The 17,377-nt window shown below is 61.7% G+C and overlaps 2 protein-coding genes across 5 annotated transcripts; one reads left to right on the forward strand and one right to left on the reverse strand.

Annotated features, from left to right (window-relative positions):
* Positions 1–2,461: 2,461 nt before the first annotated feature.
* Positions 2,462–10,521, reverse strand: PES1 (pescadillo ribosomal biogenesis factor 1). Its single transcript, XM_080628529.1, has 15 exons — positions 10,472–10,521; positions 9,340–9,419; positions 8,985–9,138; positions 8,802–8,911; positions 7,102–7,273; positions 6,755–6,844; positions 5,001–5,117; positions 4,801–4,878; positions 4,356–4,445; positions 4,039–4,169; positions 3,785–3,910; positions 3,512–3,696; positions 3,272–3,408; positions 2,941–3,108; positions 2,462–2,671 (listed from the first exon to the last, which is right to left on the reverse strand). Exons 1-15 carry the CDS (start codon positions 10,493–10,495, stop codon positions 2,585–2,587), a joined length of 1,749 nt encoding a protein of 582 aa, XP_080484655.1. The 5' UTR covers positions 10,496–10,521; the 3' UTR covers positions 2,462–2,584.
* A 251-nt stretch (positions 10,522–10,772) lies between these two features.
* Positions 10,773–17,135, forward strand: TCN2 (transcobalamin 2). Of its 4 annotated transcripts, none has more exons than XM_080628605.1 (11): positions 10,773–10,958; positions 13,526–13,729; positions 14,265–14,451; positions 14,535–14,591; positions 15,120–15,262; positions 15,351–15,512; positions 15,592–15,767; positions 16,253–16,427; positions 16,520–16,712; positions 16,821–16,942; positions 17,031–17,135. In XM_080628605.1, exons 2-11 carry the CDS (start codon positions 13,645–13,647, stop codon positions 17,090–17,092), a joined length of 1,362 nt encoding a protein of 453 aa, XP_080484731.1. In that variant the 5' UTR covers positions 10,773–10,958; positions 13,526–13,644; the 3' UTR covers positions 17,093–17,135. The 4 variants fall into 4 exon arrangements, with proteins under 4 accessions (XP_080484731.1, XP_080484733.1, XP_080484734.1 ...); XM_080628607.1 differs by having other exon boundaries at positions 13,563–13,729; XM_080628608.1 differs by having other exon boundaries at positions 13,614–13,729.
* Positions 17,136–17,377: the final 242 nt, after the last annotated feature.

A 17,377-nucleotide genomic window follows, 5' to 3' on the forward strand; every position in this document is an offset into this window, starting at 1 on the left:
TGATGTGGGTGCCTGTGGGTGCTGCAGTGCATGTGGGTGCTGTGGGTGCCTATGGGTGCTGCAGTGCATGTGGGTGATGTGGGTGCTGCAGGTGCCTGTGGGTGCTGCAGTGCATGTGGGTGCTGTGGGTGCCTGTGGGTGTTGTGGGTGCTGTGGGTGCTGCAGGTGCCTGTGGGTGCTGCAGGTGCCTGGGGCTCCGGCGCAGTTGGGAAGCTCCACTCAAGTTCTCCTGGCCCATGGTTGAAGCCTGGCTCCCGGTGCAGCTTCCCAAGAGCTCCCCCCATGTGGTGCCCCTCCCCCCCCCTTTCCCAAGAGCTGAAATCAAGGAAAGGGGAAAAACGAGGTGGAAAAAAATAAACGGCAAAATGCTGCCAAGTCCTGAAGTGGGGGAGGGGAGGGGGGGGAGAAAAGAAGTAAAAAAAGAGAAAAAAGGAGAAAGGAAAATGAAAAAAATAAAAATAAAAAAAAGGGAAAAGAGCAAAAGAAAAAAAAAACTAAAAAAGGTAAAAGGGAAGAAGGAAAAAGGAAAAAAGATGAAAGAAAGAAAAAATAAAATGGAAAAAGAAAAAAGAGAAAAGTGAAAAAGACAAAAAAAGAAACATTAAAAGAAACAAGGAAAAAAAGCAAAAGGCCTCGATGAAAGCTGAAGGAAGGAGCAGGGCAGGAGGAACCCGGGGGAACAGGGAAGGAAGAGCAGGGCAGACAAGAGGCCTCTGTGCTGCTGCTGGGGGGCGGCGAGCGCCGGGGCTGTCGGTGAGCCCATGGCCACGTCCCTGTGCGCCGGGAGCACCGTGAGGCGGCACCGGGGCTGCAGCGGGCGAATCCCCTCGGAATTCCTGCGGGGTGAGGCAGCCCCCGGCGCTGCCGAGCACAAGGGTCCCGTGGAGCCCCGTGGGCCCCGCAGCCCCTGCCATGGCCACCACATGAAGCCCTCAGCCACCCCGAGCCAGCTCACCAAGCCCACAGGAGCCCCCCAGCACCTCGGGACCCCCCTTCCCACCCTGCGGAGGAGCCGGGGAAGGGGGAACCTGCCCCACGGATGCTGCCCCACTCCAGGCATTACCCAGCTCCTCTGCTCCGGGCAGCCATGAGCAGGCCTCAACCTGCGAGCAGGCCCCGGGGCGGGAATGTGTGAGATGGGGGGGGGGGGGGGTTTGGGGAGAAAACCATGAATTTAGGGGCAAAGGAGGGGATAATGCTGCTGATGGGGGCTGCCAACCACCCCCATGTGCTCTGCAGGGACCCCTTCCACTGGAGCAGCTTGCTCCAAGCCCCTGTGTCCAACCTGGCCTTGAACACTGCCAGGGATGGGGCAGCCACAGCTTCTCTGGGCACCCTGTGGCAGGCCCTGGCCATGGTGTCTCCCCAGTGCCCCCCCCCAGCAGCCCCAGTCATGGCCACGGTGCTTCCTGGGGTCCTGAAGAGCCTCCTGGGCCAGTCTGTGCCATCACCTCCTGGCCTGGCACTGGGTACCAGTGACAAGAACCTGGCTCCATCCCCACAGCCTCCCCTCAGCTACTTACACCCACTGCTAGGATCCCCCTGAACGTCTCCTCCAGCCCCAGTCCTTGCTGCACTTCCAGGCCCTGCCCCAGCTGGGTGGGCACTCGCTGGACAGGCTCCAGTGTCCCGCAGGCACCATGTCCCCCACTGGACACAGCACTCCCTGAGCGGCCCCACCAGTGCCGAGGGGCAGGACGGCCTCCTCCACCTCCTCCATCCCTCCTCATGCTCCGCTGGCTGTGCTTGCCCCAGGCCATGGTGGTGGCTCATGGCAAGCTCCAGGCCCTTCCCCTACAGAGCTGCTTTCCAACCCGGTGCTCCCCATGGCCAGGACCTGGTTGAACAAACGGGCTTGGGTTGAGCTGAGCACGCAGCCAGGGTGGAGCAGACCCTTCCCAAACCTGCTGCTGGGAGCAAGGACCGGCAAAGGGTGACAAGGAGCAAGGTCACAGCCACGGTGCCCATGGGTTGTGGCACCCGGAGCAGGGCCCAGGCTCTGTCTCTTCAGCCCCATGCAGGATGAGGAGCCTCCTCCAGCCCCACACGTGCATTGGGCAGAGCACGGGGGATGCGGTGCGGTCCCAACACAGCCAGGAGGGACGAGACAGCACTGGATAAATGTCACCTGCTTTAATGACAAGTAAAAAGCCAAGAGGGTGGCTCCAGGATGGGCTCCTCTCCATTGAGGGCTCCTCTCCACCAAAGGCAGGGCGCTCTGTGCTGGGCAGTGCCCGGGAGCTCCTGCTCCACCGTGGGCCTGTTCCTGCACCCAGGGCTGTGCCAATCCAAAAGGAACAATCCCAAAGGGACCTGCAAGAGCCTGGAGCTCTCCCTGGCCTCCTCCTCCTCACTCACCCCCCTGTGGATCAGGAAGCAGAGGTGGCACCAGCATGAGGGGCTGGTGGCACTGATGCCATGGTCCAAGGCAGGATGGGCAGCACCGGTGCAGGGGAGCACTGCGAAAGGCACAGCAGGAGGTTTATTTACAGAAGGGAAATGGTTTCATTTTGCATTCCTGTCCGAGGATCAGAGCTGAGGGTTCTTCACCCAAGGACAACGGTGTCCACAGGGCACAGCCCCGTCACGCTCGCCGTGCCTTCTTGCTTTTCTTCTTCTCCTCCTTGACAGCAGCATCGTGGGCTTTCCTCTTCGCAGCGAGTTTATTCGCCTGTGGAGAACCCCCGGAGAGGCAGTGTCAGAACCATGTGCAGCCCTCGAGGGCAGCTCTGCCCCGGCCCCGCCAACCCCCGGCTGTGCATGGAGAGATGGACCCATGTGCTGCAGGCACCCAGGTCGCTGCCCTCACCAGCTACAGGAGAGCAGGAGCAGCCCAGAGCCGGCACAAGGTGGGGCAGACCTGGGTTTAGTGATCCACCACCACGAGATCATTTGGGAAGAGGCAAAGGTGCTGGGCCCACAACAGCCCTATGCTCCTACCTCTCGGATTTTCCTCTTCTTGCCAAACATGATCTTCTTGTAGAGGTATTTCTCCCTCTTCTTCATCATCATGATGGCCAGGCGCTTCTCCTCACTCTGCTGCTCCTGCTCCAGGCGCTGTTTGTCCTCCAGCCGCAGTTTCCCGGCTGTCACCGTCACCGGCAGCGCCTGCAGGAGCCAGAGCTCAGCACCCAGAACCCACAGCCCTCCCCAGGGACACACGGAGCACCCTCCACAACAGGCAGCAGGTCCTGAGCAGGGACAGGGCTCCAGCACCCAGAGGTGCGGCGGCTGCAGTAGCAGCACAGCCGCAGCAGTGCCGGCTCTGTACCTTGTTGCTCTGAGTCTTCTGCTCTTCCAGCTTCTTTAATTTCATCTCCTCTTCCTTTTCAGACTCATCTTCCTCCTCCTCCTCCTCTTTATCGTTGTCCTCCTCTTCCTCCTCTTCTTCCTCCTCACTCTCTTCATCTACAGACAGAGCACCGTTACCAATGGCAGAGCAGCCACAGGCTCCAGAGCAGGTCCAGCCCTGCTCAACTCCCCAACTCCTGATCCCAGAGCCCAGCATCACCTGGCTCCTCTCCCCTCTGCATCGCCAGCAGCTTCAGCTTCTCAGGAGGGATGTAGTCTCCCTCCTGCTCCGTCACGAAGGGCGAGAGGTGGGGGGGCAGCAGCACCCCAGGGAAGTAGTCGGCCACAGGGAGGCACAGCTTGGCATTGACCGAGTCGAAGACCCACTGAGGCTGCAGGTAGTACCTGTGGGGCAGAGGGACTCAGGCTTCGGAGCTCATGGGCTAGAGGGGAGCGTGGCACAGCTCAGGGACAGCTCTGGTGCCTCACCGACCTGCCAACAACCTGCTGCTGCACCTGGGGCCGGTCAACGATCTGGTGGGTGATGGATGGGTCGCTCACGTCGTAGGTGGCCCCGATGCACAAGGACTTGTCCCAGGAGACTTGGCCACCAAAGCACCTGCCAGCAAAGCCCACCGAGGGGTCAGGCAGGCAGGGAGGGCCCGCGGGGTCCCCTCACCTGCAGGACGTCAGGCAGATCAGCCCCCAAGCCCTGATGGAGGGGCAGCACCGGGGCACAGCACGTACCGGATGACGAAGGCCAGCGGCTCCCGAGGCACCTCCCGGTTGAGGAAGAAGCGCAGCCCCTCAAAGAGCTTCTTGTGCTTCTCCAGGGCCTCCTGTTCCTTCTTCCTCACGTCCATCTGCTCCGCAGTCTCCTGCTCAGAGCAAAGTATTCAGCCTCCTCCCCAAGACCAGCCCCTGCCAAGCCCCTCTTTGCAGGGTGCCAGCCCCATTGTGCTCCAAGTCCCCCCCAGTACCACACCAGCCCCCGCCTGGGCACAAAACCTGCCCCAGACAGGATCCCTCAAGGCCAGGGCTGAGCCCCACCACCAGGCTCTTACCCCCTCCACTGGGAACTCATCCAGCTCCACCTCCTCCTCGTGGGTTGGTGCCACCACCCGGGCCAGGCTGGAGCTCAGAGCCGACAGCTTCTGCAGCGGGAGAAGATGAGGAGGGTCAGGCCCAGACAGGGCTTTGAGATGGGAAAAGGGGCAGCCTCATGGAGGAAGGAGCTTCTCACACCAAGAGGTCACAAGACTGGAGAGATATTCAGCCTCCTCCATGTACTGTCCCACCCCAGGTCCCCACCACGTGGAAGGGACACCAAGCACAGCTCCTCCCTTGGCCAACAAGGAGTTTGAGACCAGCCTCCTCCACCACGGAAGGGTCTAGCTCTGCTCCTCAGTCCCTACACCGAGTGCCCCACAGCAGGAGGAGGTGTGGGGTCAGGACACCAAGACCATGCAGGATCCTCCCATGGAGCACAGTGACAGCAGTGTCCCTCACCTCCAGGTAGCTCTCCGAATCCATGGCATATTCCTTGCCCTCTGCAGGCTTCAGCTCAACATCAGCCTGGCCATCAATCTGAGGCGAAAAACAGGATGTGGGGAGGCAGCTCCCAAATCCCAGAGACCCCAAACACTCCCTGGCCCTCCAGCACAGCCCCACTTCCCAGCACCCCGAGCTGGGAGCAGCCAGTGCCTCACCTTGGGTGGGTAGAGCAGGTTGAGGGACTGGTAGAGGCGGAAGTTGACGAAGCCCAGGAGCGTGGTGTAGAACTCGGTGAAGGTGGCCATCACCCGGTAATCCACGTCCGTGGGGTGCTGCGGGCACAGCGAGGGTGAGGACACAGGGACAAACTCCAGGGAGGGAGAACTAATGCTGCCTGGGCAGGACATGGGCTGGCCAAGGAGATGCTTCAGGGTGAGCTGGAGGGGTGAACCCCAGCAGGGGCCAGACAAAAAACTGGGAAGCCTCAACCCAACTGTGCCAAACCCAGGGGTGAAATGAGGGGGTCCTGCCTGGCAAGGGGGAATGGTTCTAAACTGACAGAGGGGAGACTGAGATGAGCTCTTAGGCAGAAGCTCTTCCCTGTGAGGGTGCTGAGGTGCTGGCACAGGGTGCCCAGAGAAGCTGTGGCTGCCCCATCCCTGGCAGTGTTCAAGGCCAGGTTGGACACAGGGGCTGTGGAAGGTGTCCCTGCCCGTGGCAGGGGTTGGAGCTGTGTCCTGGTTTAGCAGTAGCAGTCATTTTTTCTACTGGTGCAGTGCTGTGCTTTGACTTTCGGCCTGGGAACAGCGCTGATAAAGCCGATGTTTTCAGTGGCTGGTCAGAATGTTTACCCTGACCAAGGACTTTGTGAGCCTCATGCTCTGCCAGGGAGGAGGGGAAGGGGGGAGGAAGCAGGGACAGGACACCTGACCCAAACTAACCAAAGAGGTATTCCATACCACAGCACGTCATGCCCAGGATGTAGAACTGAGAGTGCCCGGAAGGGCTGGATCACTGCGGGGTGGGGGCAAGGTACCGGTCGGTGAGCGGTTGTACTCTCTTCCTTGTTATTTCCTTTATCATTATTACTATTAGTGGTAGCAGTAGTGATTTGTGTTATACCTTAGTTATTAAACTGTTCTTATCTCAACCTGTGGGAGTTGCATTCTTTTGATTCTCCTCCCCGTCCCTCCAGAAGCGGAGGGAAGAAAGGTGGGGGGGAAGTGGACTTCGTGGTTCTGATTTACAGCCTGGGCTTAAACCACGACAAGCTGGATGGGCTTTAAGGTCCCTTCTAACCCAAACCAGCCTGGGATGACTCCATGATACAATCTTGGCAAGGTTGCAGCACAGCGATGAGTCTGACTCAGCTCCTCAATAAGTGGCACCGGCCTCATTCCTCAGGTTAATATTTAATTGTTGATTAAGGCATATTTGGTAATTAAAAAGAGAAAACAAGGAACTGGGAGCCTGGTACAGCCAGCCACGGGGACAGTCAGCCTGGAGGGCCGTGCCCCACCAGGTCCCCTAGGGCCCTTTAGGGCCTCCACAGCATGAGAGCCACAGCATGGTCCTTCAGCTGTCCTTGGGAGGGACTTCAGCAGCGCGTGTTGTGTCTGATGAGGGGTGACGGGTTTGAACTGAAAGAGGAGATTCAGGCTGGATATGAGGAAGGCATTTTTTTATCATGAAGGCAGTTAAACGAGCACAGGTTGCCCAGATTGTTGGAGGATGCCTCATCCCTGGAGACATTCCAGGCCAGGCCGGATGTGGCTCTGAACAACCTGGTCTAGTTGAAGATGTCCCTGCTCATTGCAGCGGGGTGGATTAGATGAGCTTTGGGGACCCCTTCCAATCGAAACTGATTCTATTCTAACCCTTCCCCATCCCAGGGAAGGCAGCAGTGGAGTAGCAGCAGCAGCAGCACGGATCCCACACAGATCCTGCCATGTTCCCCCCTAGTACTCACATCGTGGGCAAAGGTGTAAGGGGTGATCCATGTGACGAGCTGCCCCAGCACCTCGGCCTGGTAGTAAATGCCCTTGATGGAGAGGAAGACCTGGCAGGGAATGGAAGGAAGGCTCAGGGGAAAGAAGACCGTGGGTGCTCCCTTGTCCCGTTCCTATTAACCCTTCCCCTGTCAGTGCAGTCATCAAAGGAGCATCAGGCAGCCCAGCAGCACCCATTCCCCCGCTGAAGCACCAGTGTCAAGGTGCTTCACTGTTGGGCCCAGTGCCAAGCAGGGGCACAAGCTCACCACCACCACCACAATCCCCCAGGGCAGGGGGTCTCAGCTCCCCCTCCTGCAGCACCCACCTTGCGCAGGGAGCGGGAGGCGATCACGTAGTTGAGGAACTCCACGGCCAGGCGCCGGCAGAGCTGGATGGTCTGGACGTGGCACTTGCCCGTGCGCGGGAAGGTGGAGAACAGGAAGCACATGGAGAGAGCATCATCCAGGTCCCGCAGTGCATCCACAAAGGTTGGATACCTGTACCCGTGCAGGAGGAGGAATCACACAGAGCCACGTCCACCAGGAGCTGCTGGGGCTCATGGAGACCATGCAGGACAAGGGGACAGGAACCAAAGCGCATCAATCTCCTGCACATCCCACCAAACTGGTGGCCCACAGCAATGGAGTGTCCCTGCTGGGCACTGGGGAGCTCACAGACACCAGCTCCTGGGACTCAGAGCTCTCCAGGGAGTCAGGACAGCAACAGCCCAGTTACCGTGTGGTGTCAACAGGTTTTAGAGCATCCACAGGCACTGAGTGTTGGGAAACCGTGAGCTGGACTGATCCCCAGAGCGTGAGCAGCAGCTCAGGGAGGGGATCCTGCCCCTCTGCTGCAATCTGGGGAGACCCCCCTGCAGCCCTGATCCAGCTCTGGGGCAGCAGCACCAGAGGGACCTGGAGCTGTTGGAGCGAGGCCAGAGGAGGCCATGGGGATGCTGCGAGGGCTGGAGCAGCTCTGCTCTGGAGCCAGGCTGAGAGAGCTGGGCTGGGGCAGCCTGGAGAAGAGAAGGCTCCTGAAGGGGAGACCTGAGAGCAGCTCCAGTGCCTAAAGGGGCTGCAGGAAACCTGGAGAGGGGCTTGGGACAAGGGCCTGTAGGGACAGGCCAAGGGGAATGGCTTGAACCTGCCAGATGAGAGACTGAGCTGAGCTCTTAGGCAGAAGCTCTTCCCTGTGAGGGTGCTGAGGCGCTGGCCCAGGGTGCCCAGAGAAGCTGTGGCTGCCCCATCGCTGGCAGTGTTCAAGGCCAGGTTGGACACAGGGGCTTGGAGCAAGCTGCTCCAGTGGAAGGGGTCCCTGCCTGTGGCAGGGGTTGGAGCTGGAGGAGCTTTAAGGTCCCTTCCTACACAGACCAGTCTGTGACACTGAATTCCAGCCTGGACCCATCAGGACCAGTGTTCCTGCGGTGCAGCACAATGGCATAGGGCAGTCCTTGGATGGATGAAAGCTGCAGGACTCAAAGGCTGCAGTCAGAAGGTAAAGTCTCACCACACCAGCATTGCTGCAGTCACAGCATCCCCCATCCCAAGCTTGCTGGGGCAGCGCCTGCCCCTTGGTGCCATTTCCCTTTCCTCAATCTGCACCAGCACAACGAGGTCCTGGACACCACTGGGACAACGAAGAGACAAGGAGGCTCCTTCCCTGCTTTGGTTTTCTCCTCTCCCACTGCCACCAAACCCATCAACAGTCACCATCAATCAGCCCTCCCTCTGAGGAAAACAGTGCCCAAGGAGACGAGGATCTTCCTGGAGCATCTTCCTGGAGATCCCAGATGCATGTAGGATGGCCAGGCACTCTCTGCTCACTCATGCATTGCTACAGCCAGCATGCAGCACACCCTGCGCTTCTCCTCCAGCCCTGAAACACCAGTTTTCATCACCCCCCCTTCAGATACACACAGGAGATGGATCCCTAATGAGGGATGGACACAGGGAAGGCTCCACAGCTCCAGGGCAAGCTCCTGCTCAGAGGACAGCTCTGCCAGGGCACGGCATGCAGCTCACCCACCTCTCCTTCACAATGTGGTCAAGCTTGTAGGTGGGCTTGTTGTCCTTCAGGCGGTCTACGGTGCTCCACTCGCTCTTCCCGTATGCCTTCCGGAGCTTCCGCACGAACACCTGCGGGACAGCAGGAATGCTGGGGGGGGTCTGCGGGAGAGGCTGAGGCCCTAGGGCTCCAAAGGGAAATCACCTTGTACTCCCGGAACTTGTTGACGATGGGCTCATGGAGGAGGAATTTGATGTCCTTGAGGAGGTAGAAAGTCCTAGGAGCTGTGGAGCCTTTGTTCACCTTCTTCTTGTGCTTGGGCTCGTGGGGGTAGATCCCCTTCAGGATGCAGAGGCGCCTGGTGGCGGTGATAAGAGTGAGACACGCGGGGCTATAGCACCCAATGGTGTTGCCACCCCTCGGACACCCAAAACCACAGCACCCTGAGACCCCGGGACATGCAGGACACAACACCCGGCTCCCCATGGGGAGAGCCCATAGGGACACCCCGCCACAGGACCCATCTCGTGAGGGGGTCCCGGTTGGATGCTGGGCGCACCTGAAGTCGGGCAGGCTCAGCTGCAGCTTCTTCCGTGCCCGGTTGCGGGTGATGTAGTTGGTGGCGGCCCCGCGCTCGTACTGCGGAGAGACGGGGGGGAAGTCGGTACAGGGAGCCCCGGCACCGGGACGGGGAGCGGGAACCGGCGGGGGCAGAATAGAGCCAGTGGGCACAGCGAGAAGAGGGGGAGACCCGGCACTGGATAGGGTAACAGGGGAGCACGGGAAGGTACAGCAGGAGGTGGGGAAGGGGGAACGGACACGGTAGGTCACGGGAGAATAGCGGGGGGATGGACACGGTACGGACACAGCGGGGTACCGGGGGGGATGGACACGGTACGGACACAGCGGGGTACCGGGGGGGATGGACACGGTACGGACGCAGCGGGGTACCGGGGGGGATGGACACGGTACGGACGCAGCGGGGTACCGGGGGGGATGGACACGGTACGGACACAGCGGGGTACCGGGGGGGATGGACACGGTACGGACGCAGCGGGGTACCGGGGGGGATGGACACGGTACGGACGCAGCGGGGTACCGGGGGGGATGGACACGGTACGGACGCAGCGGGGTAGCGGGGGGGATGGACACGGTACGGACACAGCGGGGTACCGGGGGGGATGGACACGGTACGGAAGCGGGGTACCGGGGGGGATGGACACGGTACGGAAGCGGGGTACCGGGGGGGATGGACACGGTACGGACGCAGCGGGGTACCGGGGGGGATGGACACGGTACGGACGCAGCGGGGTACCGGGGGGGATGGACACGGTACGGACGCAGCGGGGTACCGGGGGGGATGGACACGGTACGGACGCAGCGGGGTACCGGGGGGATGGACACGGTACGGACGCAGCGGGGTAGCGGGGGGGATGGACACGGTACGGACGCAGCGGGGTAGCGGGGGGGATGGACACGGTACGGACGCAGCGGGGTACCGGGGGCATGGACACGGTACGGACGCAGCGGGGTACCGGGGGGGATGGACACGGTACGGACGCAGCGGGGTACCGGGGGGGATGGACACGGTACGGACGCAGCGGGGTACCGGGGGGATGGACACGGTACGGACGCAGCGGGGTACCGGAGCAGGGGAGCTCCAGTGCGGGGGAAGTGGGGGTAACCGGTACCTTCTTCTTCTCCACGCCTCCCATGGCCGCGCCGCCGCTGCCGCGTGCTCCCGGCGCGCCGCAGGACCCCGGGCTGCCCGCCCGCTGCCTGAAACCGGGGCTCGGGGCCCTGACCCACCGGAACCGCGCCGGGCTGGGGCAGTGCGGGCGGGACGGGAGGCGGAAGCGGGGCGGGCAGCGCGGGCAGGCGACGGGACCGGACAAGCGGCGCCGGGGCGGGGCAGGGCAGGCACGCCGCGGGCAGCCCGAGCGTCCCCGTAGGAGGGGTCCTGCGGCGCGGGGCACGCCGGGGTGTGCGAGGCGGGGCCGGGCCGGCCGCAGGGGCGGGCCCGGGCGGGGCTGGTCCCCGGTGTAGGCCCCGTCCTGGGGTCCCGCAGCGGCGGCTCTTGCGGGGCGGGCCCGGCTCCGGAGCCCCCGTGGCTCGGGAGAGGCTCGGCCCGGGGTGCCCGACTCGTGGTGGCGGGGGGCGCACGTCCCCGCGCCGGGGGTGAGTGCCCGCAGGGGCTCCGTGCCCGGCCCGGGGCCGAGGCGGGGTCTCGGTGTGCCTGGGGATCACGGGCTGAGGAGGTTTGGGTTGGTCTGTGCCGCTCCCAGGTGACAAGGGACGCTCAAAGAGGTTATAATCGATAGCTCCCAGCACAGAGGGGTTATAACCGATAGCTCTGAGCTCAAAGGAGGTTCCTCAGCCTCACCATTTGCACTGGAATGAGCTGTTTGCCTTAAAACGAATCATAGCCACCAAACAAACCAAAAATGGGGAAAAGGAACAATTCCAAGGTGCAAAGCGTTGATGGAAGAGAGGAGTTGAGGCTCTGCTGTCCCAGGGGTGTTCTCCTGGGCCAGTGCTGCCGTGCTGGTGGCACCTGAGCATGCACTGAACGTCCACCGGGACCTTGTCAGGGTGACGGCTGTTGAAGCAGTTTAATGTTTGCCCAGTGTCAGGTGTCCCTGCCTGGGGCTGGGCATGGAGCTGGAAGAGATTTGAGGTCCCTTCAACCCAACCCCGGCTGGTTCTGTGCTGGTTTGTGCGGTGCTGCGTGGGGCTGTGGGTCATGAGGGCTTGGACCTGACCCTGGTGGGTCTCTGGGGCTGCTCTTGTCCCCCCTGCAGGTTGCTGCCGCTCTGGGTGCTTCACCTGCCCCTGGTGCCTCTGGGTGCTGCTGGTGCCAGGCACCTTCCTGCACCCTCATCCATCCCCACTGCCCTCCAGAGAGCAGCTGCCCCTGGGACATGGGTCACCTCCATGGGTGCTCCCTGGGGTCCGCATTGTGTCCTGTAGAGGCCAGAGCCACGTTCTCAGCCCCCACCAGGTGCAGGGGTTCTGTGGGGCGCAGGAGCGAGTCCCCGCAGCCCAGCACCTGCCCTGAGCCTGGGGGTCCCCAGCAGCACCCTGGGACCCCACAGCAGGGATTTACCTGGTTGGAACACCTTATCCTTGGTGCCACCTTAAGGCATATCAAGGATAAGAGGGTTATGAGGGGCAGTCAACATGGCTTTACCAAGGGGAAGTTGTGCTTGACCAACCTCATAGCCTTTTATGAGGAAATAACATTGTGGATGCATGATGGCAGAGCGGTGGATGTGGTCTACCTTGACTTCAGCAAAGCATTTGACACAGTCTCCCACAGCATCCTCATAGCTAAATTGAGGAAGTGTGGCCTGGATGATCAGGTAGTGAGATGGACTGCGAACTGGCTGAAGGAGAGAAGCCAGAGAGTTGTAGTCTATGGGGCGGAGTCCAGTTGGAGGCCTGTATCTAGTGGAGTGCCTCAAGGGTCAGTACTGGGACCAGTATTATTTAATATATTCATCAATGATTTAGATGAGGGAATTGAGTGTACTGTCAGCAAGTTTGCTGATGACACTAAGCTGAGAGGAGTGGCTGACACGCCAGAAGGCTGTGCTGCCATCCAGCGAGACCTGGACAGGCTGGAGAGTTGGGCAGGGAGAAACTTGATGAAATATAACAAGGGAAAGTGTAGAGTCCTGCATCTGGGCAGGAACAACCCCAGGTTCCAATATAGGTTGGGGAACGACCTGTTAGAGAGCAGTGTAGGGGAGAGGGACCTGGGGGTCCTAGTGGACAGCAGGATGACCATGAGCCAACACTGTGCCCTTGTGGCCAAGAAGGCCAATGGCATCCTGGGGTGTATTAGAAGGGGGGTGGTCAGTAGGTCGAGAGAGGTCCTCCTTCCCCTCTACTCTGCCCTGGTGAGACCGCATCTGGAATATTGTGTCCAGTTCTGGGCCCCTCAGTTCAAGAAGGACAGGGACCTGCTGGAGAGAGTCCAGCGCAGGGCAACTAAGATGATGAAGGGAGTGGAGCATCTCCCTTATGAGGAAAGGCTGAGGGAGCTGGGTCTCTATAGTTTGGAGAAGAGGAGACTGAGGGGGGACCTTATTAGTGTATATAAATATATAAAGGGGGAGTGTCATGAGGATGGAGCCAGGCTCTTCTCAGTGGCAAACAATGATAGGACAAGGGGTAATGGGTACAAACTGGAACACAAGAGGTTCCACTTAAACTTGAGAAGAAACTTCTTCTCAGTGAGGGTGACGGAACACTGGAACAGGCTGCCCAGGGAGGTTGTGGAGTCTCCTTCTCTGGAGACATTCAAAACCCGCCTGGACACATTCCTGTGTAACCTTATCTAGGTGTTCCTGCTCCAGCAGGGGGATTGGACTAGATGATCTTTTGAGGTCCCTTCCAATCTCTAACATACTGTGATACTGTGGTTCAACCCCCCTGCACCCACTGCCGTGCTGGGCTGGTTAATCCTTGTTTGCAGTTCCCTATGGACAGCGAGTTACAGCTTGCGAAGGGGATGGAGGGCTCGGGAGCACGGGATTCCCAGCCCCATCCCTTGTTGCTGACTTTGGCCGGTGGTTCTGACCCAGGCAGGGGTTCAGGTCTCGCTGCCCCGCCGCGGGGCAGGGACACCCTGTGCTGACACGGGCTGTGCCAGGTCAGCGAGCTGGGAGTGAAGGGGGCCGGGAATTCCTTATCTCTGCCCCGCGGGGGTCGGGCTTCACTTCCCTTCTCTTCGCCTCCAGCCAAAGTTCTTCCCTGTTCCTGCTGACTCGGCTCCAGTGTGCGGAAACAGCCTCTTGTGACACCTCCCTGTCCCCGGCTCTGTCCCAGCTCACCTCGTCCTGCTGTGCTGTGCTGAGCTATGGCACAGCACTTGCCATCCCGCTGCAGCATGTGGCTGCTCCTGGTGCTGCTGCTGGCTGCGGTCCTGCCTGCCTGGCTCTGCGGTGAGTATGGCCACAGGCACATCCCACAGCCCCCCGGGGCTCCCACCTGCTGAGCAGGTCCCTAAGGAGCAGTGACACGAGCCCCATCCTGTGCTCCAGCCCCGTGCCCTGGCTCTGGGGCAGATGCTGGCCGGGTGAAACCACTCTGGTGATGGCTTGCCCAGGGCTGAGCTCTATGAGGTGCCCACTGGGTTTAAGCTTATTCCTGTGTCCCCTTCCTCCCAGCGCTTGCAGCCCCCAACCACCCATGTCCTTGGGGACAGCGCAGCCCTGGCAGCCCCCTGCCAGCCCCATGGGTTGCCTTGGGCTCTTCACACTCCTGCTTCATGTCATTTATATTGTTTATTCCCCATTTCGGGGCGGAGACTTGAGCTTTGGGGACCTGAGGGGGGGTTGCAGAGGGCAAGAGCACACGGCGGTGTTTGGTGCTGGGTCTCCATCACCACCACAGCCCCACCCCACCGGTGCTGGGTGCTGCAGGCGCCCCGCGGCTCTCCTGCCCCACTCACCCTCTGCTCCCTGCTGGGGCTGGTAGAAGCCCCGGGGCAGGCGGCCGTGCTGCGGGCTCTGAGCTCCCGGCTGCTGGCGCTGGCAGCGGATCCTGAGCGGGACCCTGACCCCAGCGTGTACCTGGCGCTTCGCTTGGCTGGGGAGCACGACCTGCGCCGGGAGCAGCAGTACCTGGAGCGGCTGCAGGACGCCTTCCAACACCGCTATGGCCGGTAGGTCCTGCGGGGCACGCCGTGTGTCCCCTGGGTCACTGCGGGGTGTCCCCTGGCCTTCCACTGACACTGAGTCCCCGCAGGAGCCTGCAGGCAGCTGGAGATCCCCGGCACCATGCTGCGGACACGGAGCACAGCACGTACGTGTGTGTCCACACAGGGACAGTCCCCTCTGCTGGCATCAGTGCAGTGCGGGGGGTGACTGGTGCCGGTGTGCTGCAGGGGGGGTGATGGGTACCGGTGTGCTGCAGGAGGGTGATGGGTACCGATGTGCTGCAGGGGGGGTGATGGGTACCGATGTGCTGCAGGGGGGGTGACGGGTACCGGTGTGCTGCAGGGGGGGTGATGGGTACCGGTGTGCTGCAGGGGGGGTGATGGGTACCGGTGTGCTGCAGGGGGGTGATGGGTACCGGTGTGCTGCAGGGGGGTGATGGGTACCGATGTGCTGCAGGGGGGGTGATGGGTACCGATGTGCTGCAGGGGGGGTGATGGGTACCAGTGTGCTGCAGGGGGGGTGATGGGTACCGGTGTGCTGCAGGGGGGGTGACGGGTACCGGTGTGCTGCAGGGGTGATGGGTACCGGTGTGCTGCGGGGGGGTGACGGGTACCGGTGTGCTGTAGGGGTGATGGGTACTGGTGTGCTGCGGGGGTTGATGGGGTGTTTGCAGGAGCACTGATGTAGAGTGGCTGGAGACGGGGCGGCTGGCGCTGTACCTGCTGGGGCTGAGGGCCACGTGTTCCCCGCTGGAGCACAAGCTGCTGCGCTCACTGGTGACGTGGCTCAAGTACTACCTGGAGGAGGACTGGGCAGGTGAGAGCAGCCCCATGGCGTGACCACAGCGAGCACCCACCTGGGTGCTGGCACATCCGGCCGCCGTGACACAAGCCCTTGTCCCCAGGCTCCCGGCAGCACGGCCACCCCATCACCAGTTACTACCAGTACAGCCTGGGTGTGCTGGCGCTGTGCGTGCACCACAAGCGGGTGCGGGAGGAGGTGATCCGCCGGCTCCTGGCCGCCGAGCAGCACGCCAAGTTTGGGTACAGTGCCGGCAGTGCCATAGGTAAAGGGTCCCTGGGGATCGGTGGGGTGGTGGCACCCAGGGTGGGTGTGTGGCTGCGAGTGACACCCTGTCCCCACAGACACGGAGGCAGTGGTAGCGATGGCCTTCACCTGCCTGGAGCAGGAGCGGCTGGTGGGGTCCACGCTGGCAGCAGAGCTGCGGGCAGCAGTGCATGGAGCAAAGAAGAGGATGGTGGAGGCACAGGGCGAGGATGGCTTCTTCGGCAATGTCTACAGCACCCCCTGGGCCATGCAGGTGGGTGTCCAGTGTGGGGGGACACCAGCATCGGATATGGGTTTGGGACTTGGGTGCAGACGTGGGTGTGAGCATAGACACGGTGTGAACATCGTGAGGTTCAACAAGGCCAAGTGCAATGTCATGCCCCTGAGTCAGGGCAATCCCCAGCACAAAGACAAGTGGAGTGGAAATGGGATGGAGCAGCCCTGAGGAGATGGACTTGGAGTGTTGGGTGATGAGAAGCTTCCCATGACCATGGCAGGGGGTTGGGTCTGAGCGAGCTTTAAGATCCTTTCCAGCCTTTCCCTTTCACTCTGTGATCCTATGGCTCTATAAGCAGGGGTACGGGTGCAGGCACAGGCATGGGTGCAGATGTGGGTACTGGGGCAGAGGCAGGGGCTGGGTGGTCAGTGCTCAGCTCATTGTGGTCCCCACAGCCCAGTGCTCTGGGCCGCCTCCCTCCTTGGGACGCTGCCCCATCCCCTTCCTCCCTCTGGCTCCAGGTCTTCATCGCCACCAACTCGTGTGAGGCTCAGGCTCCGTACAGCCGGGCCATGGCTGCGCTGCTGCAGCACGTGGACGCCTTCAGCACCGCCGCCACGCTGGCACAGGCACTGCCGGTGCTGCACGGACGCTGCTACCTGGACATCGCCTCCATGCGCTGCGAGGAGGAGCTGGGTAGGAGCTGGGGACAGCTGGGGGGGGCACTGGCACCGCCGGCACCGCGGTGGTGGCCTGGTGCCCATCAGCACTGCGGTGGCTTCTCGCAGACACGCTGACACCCATCAGCCCTGAGCCACTGTCGGAGCTGCCGGGGAACAAGACGGTGCGGCTGGTGGTGGAGTGTCCTCTGCCACCGTGTCCCGAGCGCTGGCTCTACGACCACCCGGTGCTTGTACCCGCCAGTGCCACCCTCCTGGATGTGCTCAGGGCAGCCACTGAGCAGGGACCCCCTGACTTCACGTGTGTGACCCTCACACCCAGCGTGGCCGTGCCCTGTGCACCCATCCGCGGGCTCATCCACCCGGCAGTGCTGGGGCTGGACCCTCACCCTCATCTCCCCCCCACCAGGTTTGACACCCAGGACACCCCTCAGGGCCCCTACCTGAGCGGGGTGCTGGGGCTGGAGGCGCAGCAGCGGAAGCGCACGTACTGGCAGCTCCTCACTGCGCCCAGCACCAGCCTGCAGATGGGTGAGTGACAGGGGACCCGTGGGGGGCAGGAGGTTCCTGGCTGTCCCCACGGCCACTTTCCCACCCGGGGCTGTCCCTCTCTCCACAGGTATTGGTGACTACAGACCCTGCGATGGGGAGACCCTCATCCTGCGCCTCACCGAGTGGTAGAGGATGGGGGTGATGGCAATGAACCGCCTGCCCAGGCACGGACCCTGCTGTCTCCTGCCTCCTGTTTTCCTGTGCCTGGGTGCCAGCACCCCAGATCTGCCCTGGGGGGAGAAGGGAGAGGAGGGGGAACAACACGATGCCTGTGTCCTGTGTGCATGGTGGGACAGAAGCACCCAGAGCAGCAGCTCTGTGCGTGGATGGGGCAGCAGCTGCTGGAGGCAGTATTTTGGGTGCCCAAAGCGGCCAGGTCTGGGCAGTCAGAGCCAGAGCTGCTCATCCCCAGTG

Source organism: Psittacula echo, assembly GCF_963264785.1.
Source record: "Psittacula echo genome assembly, chromosome: 13".
Lineage (NCBI taxonomy): Eukaryota > Metazoa > Chordata > Aves > Psittaciformes > Psittacidae > Psittacula > Psittacula echo.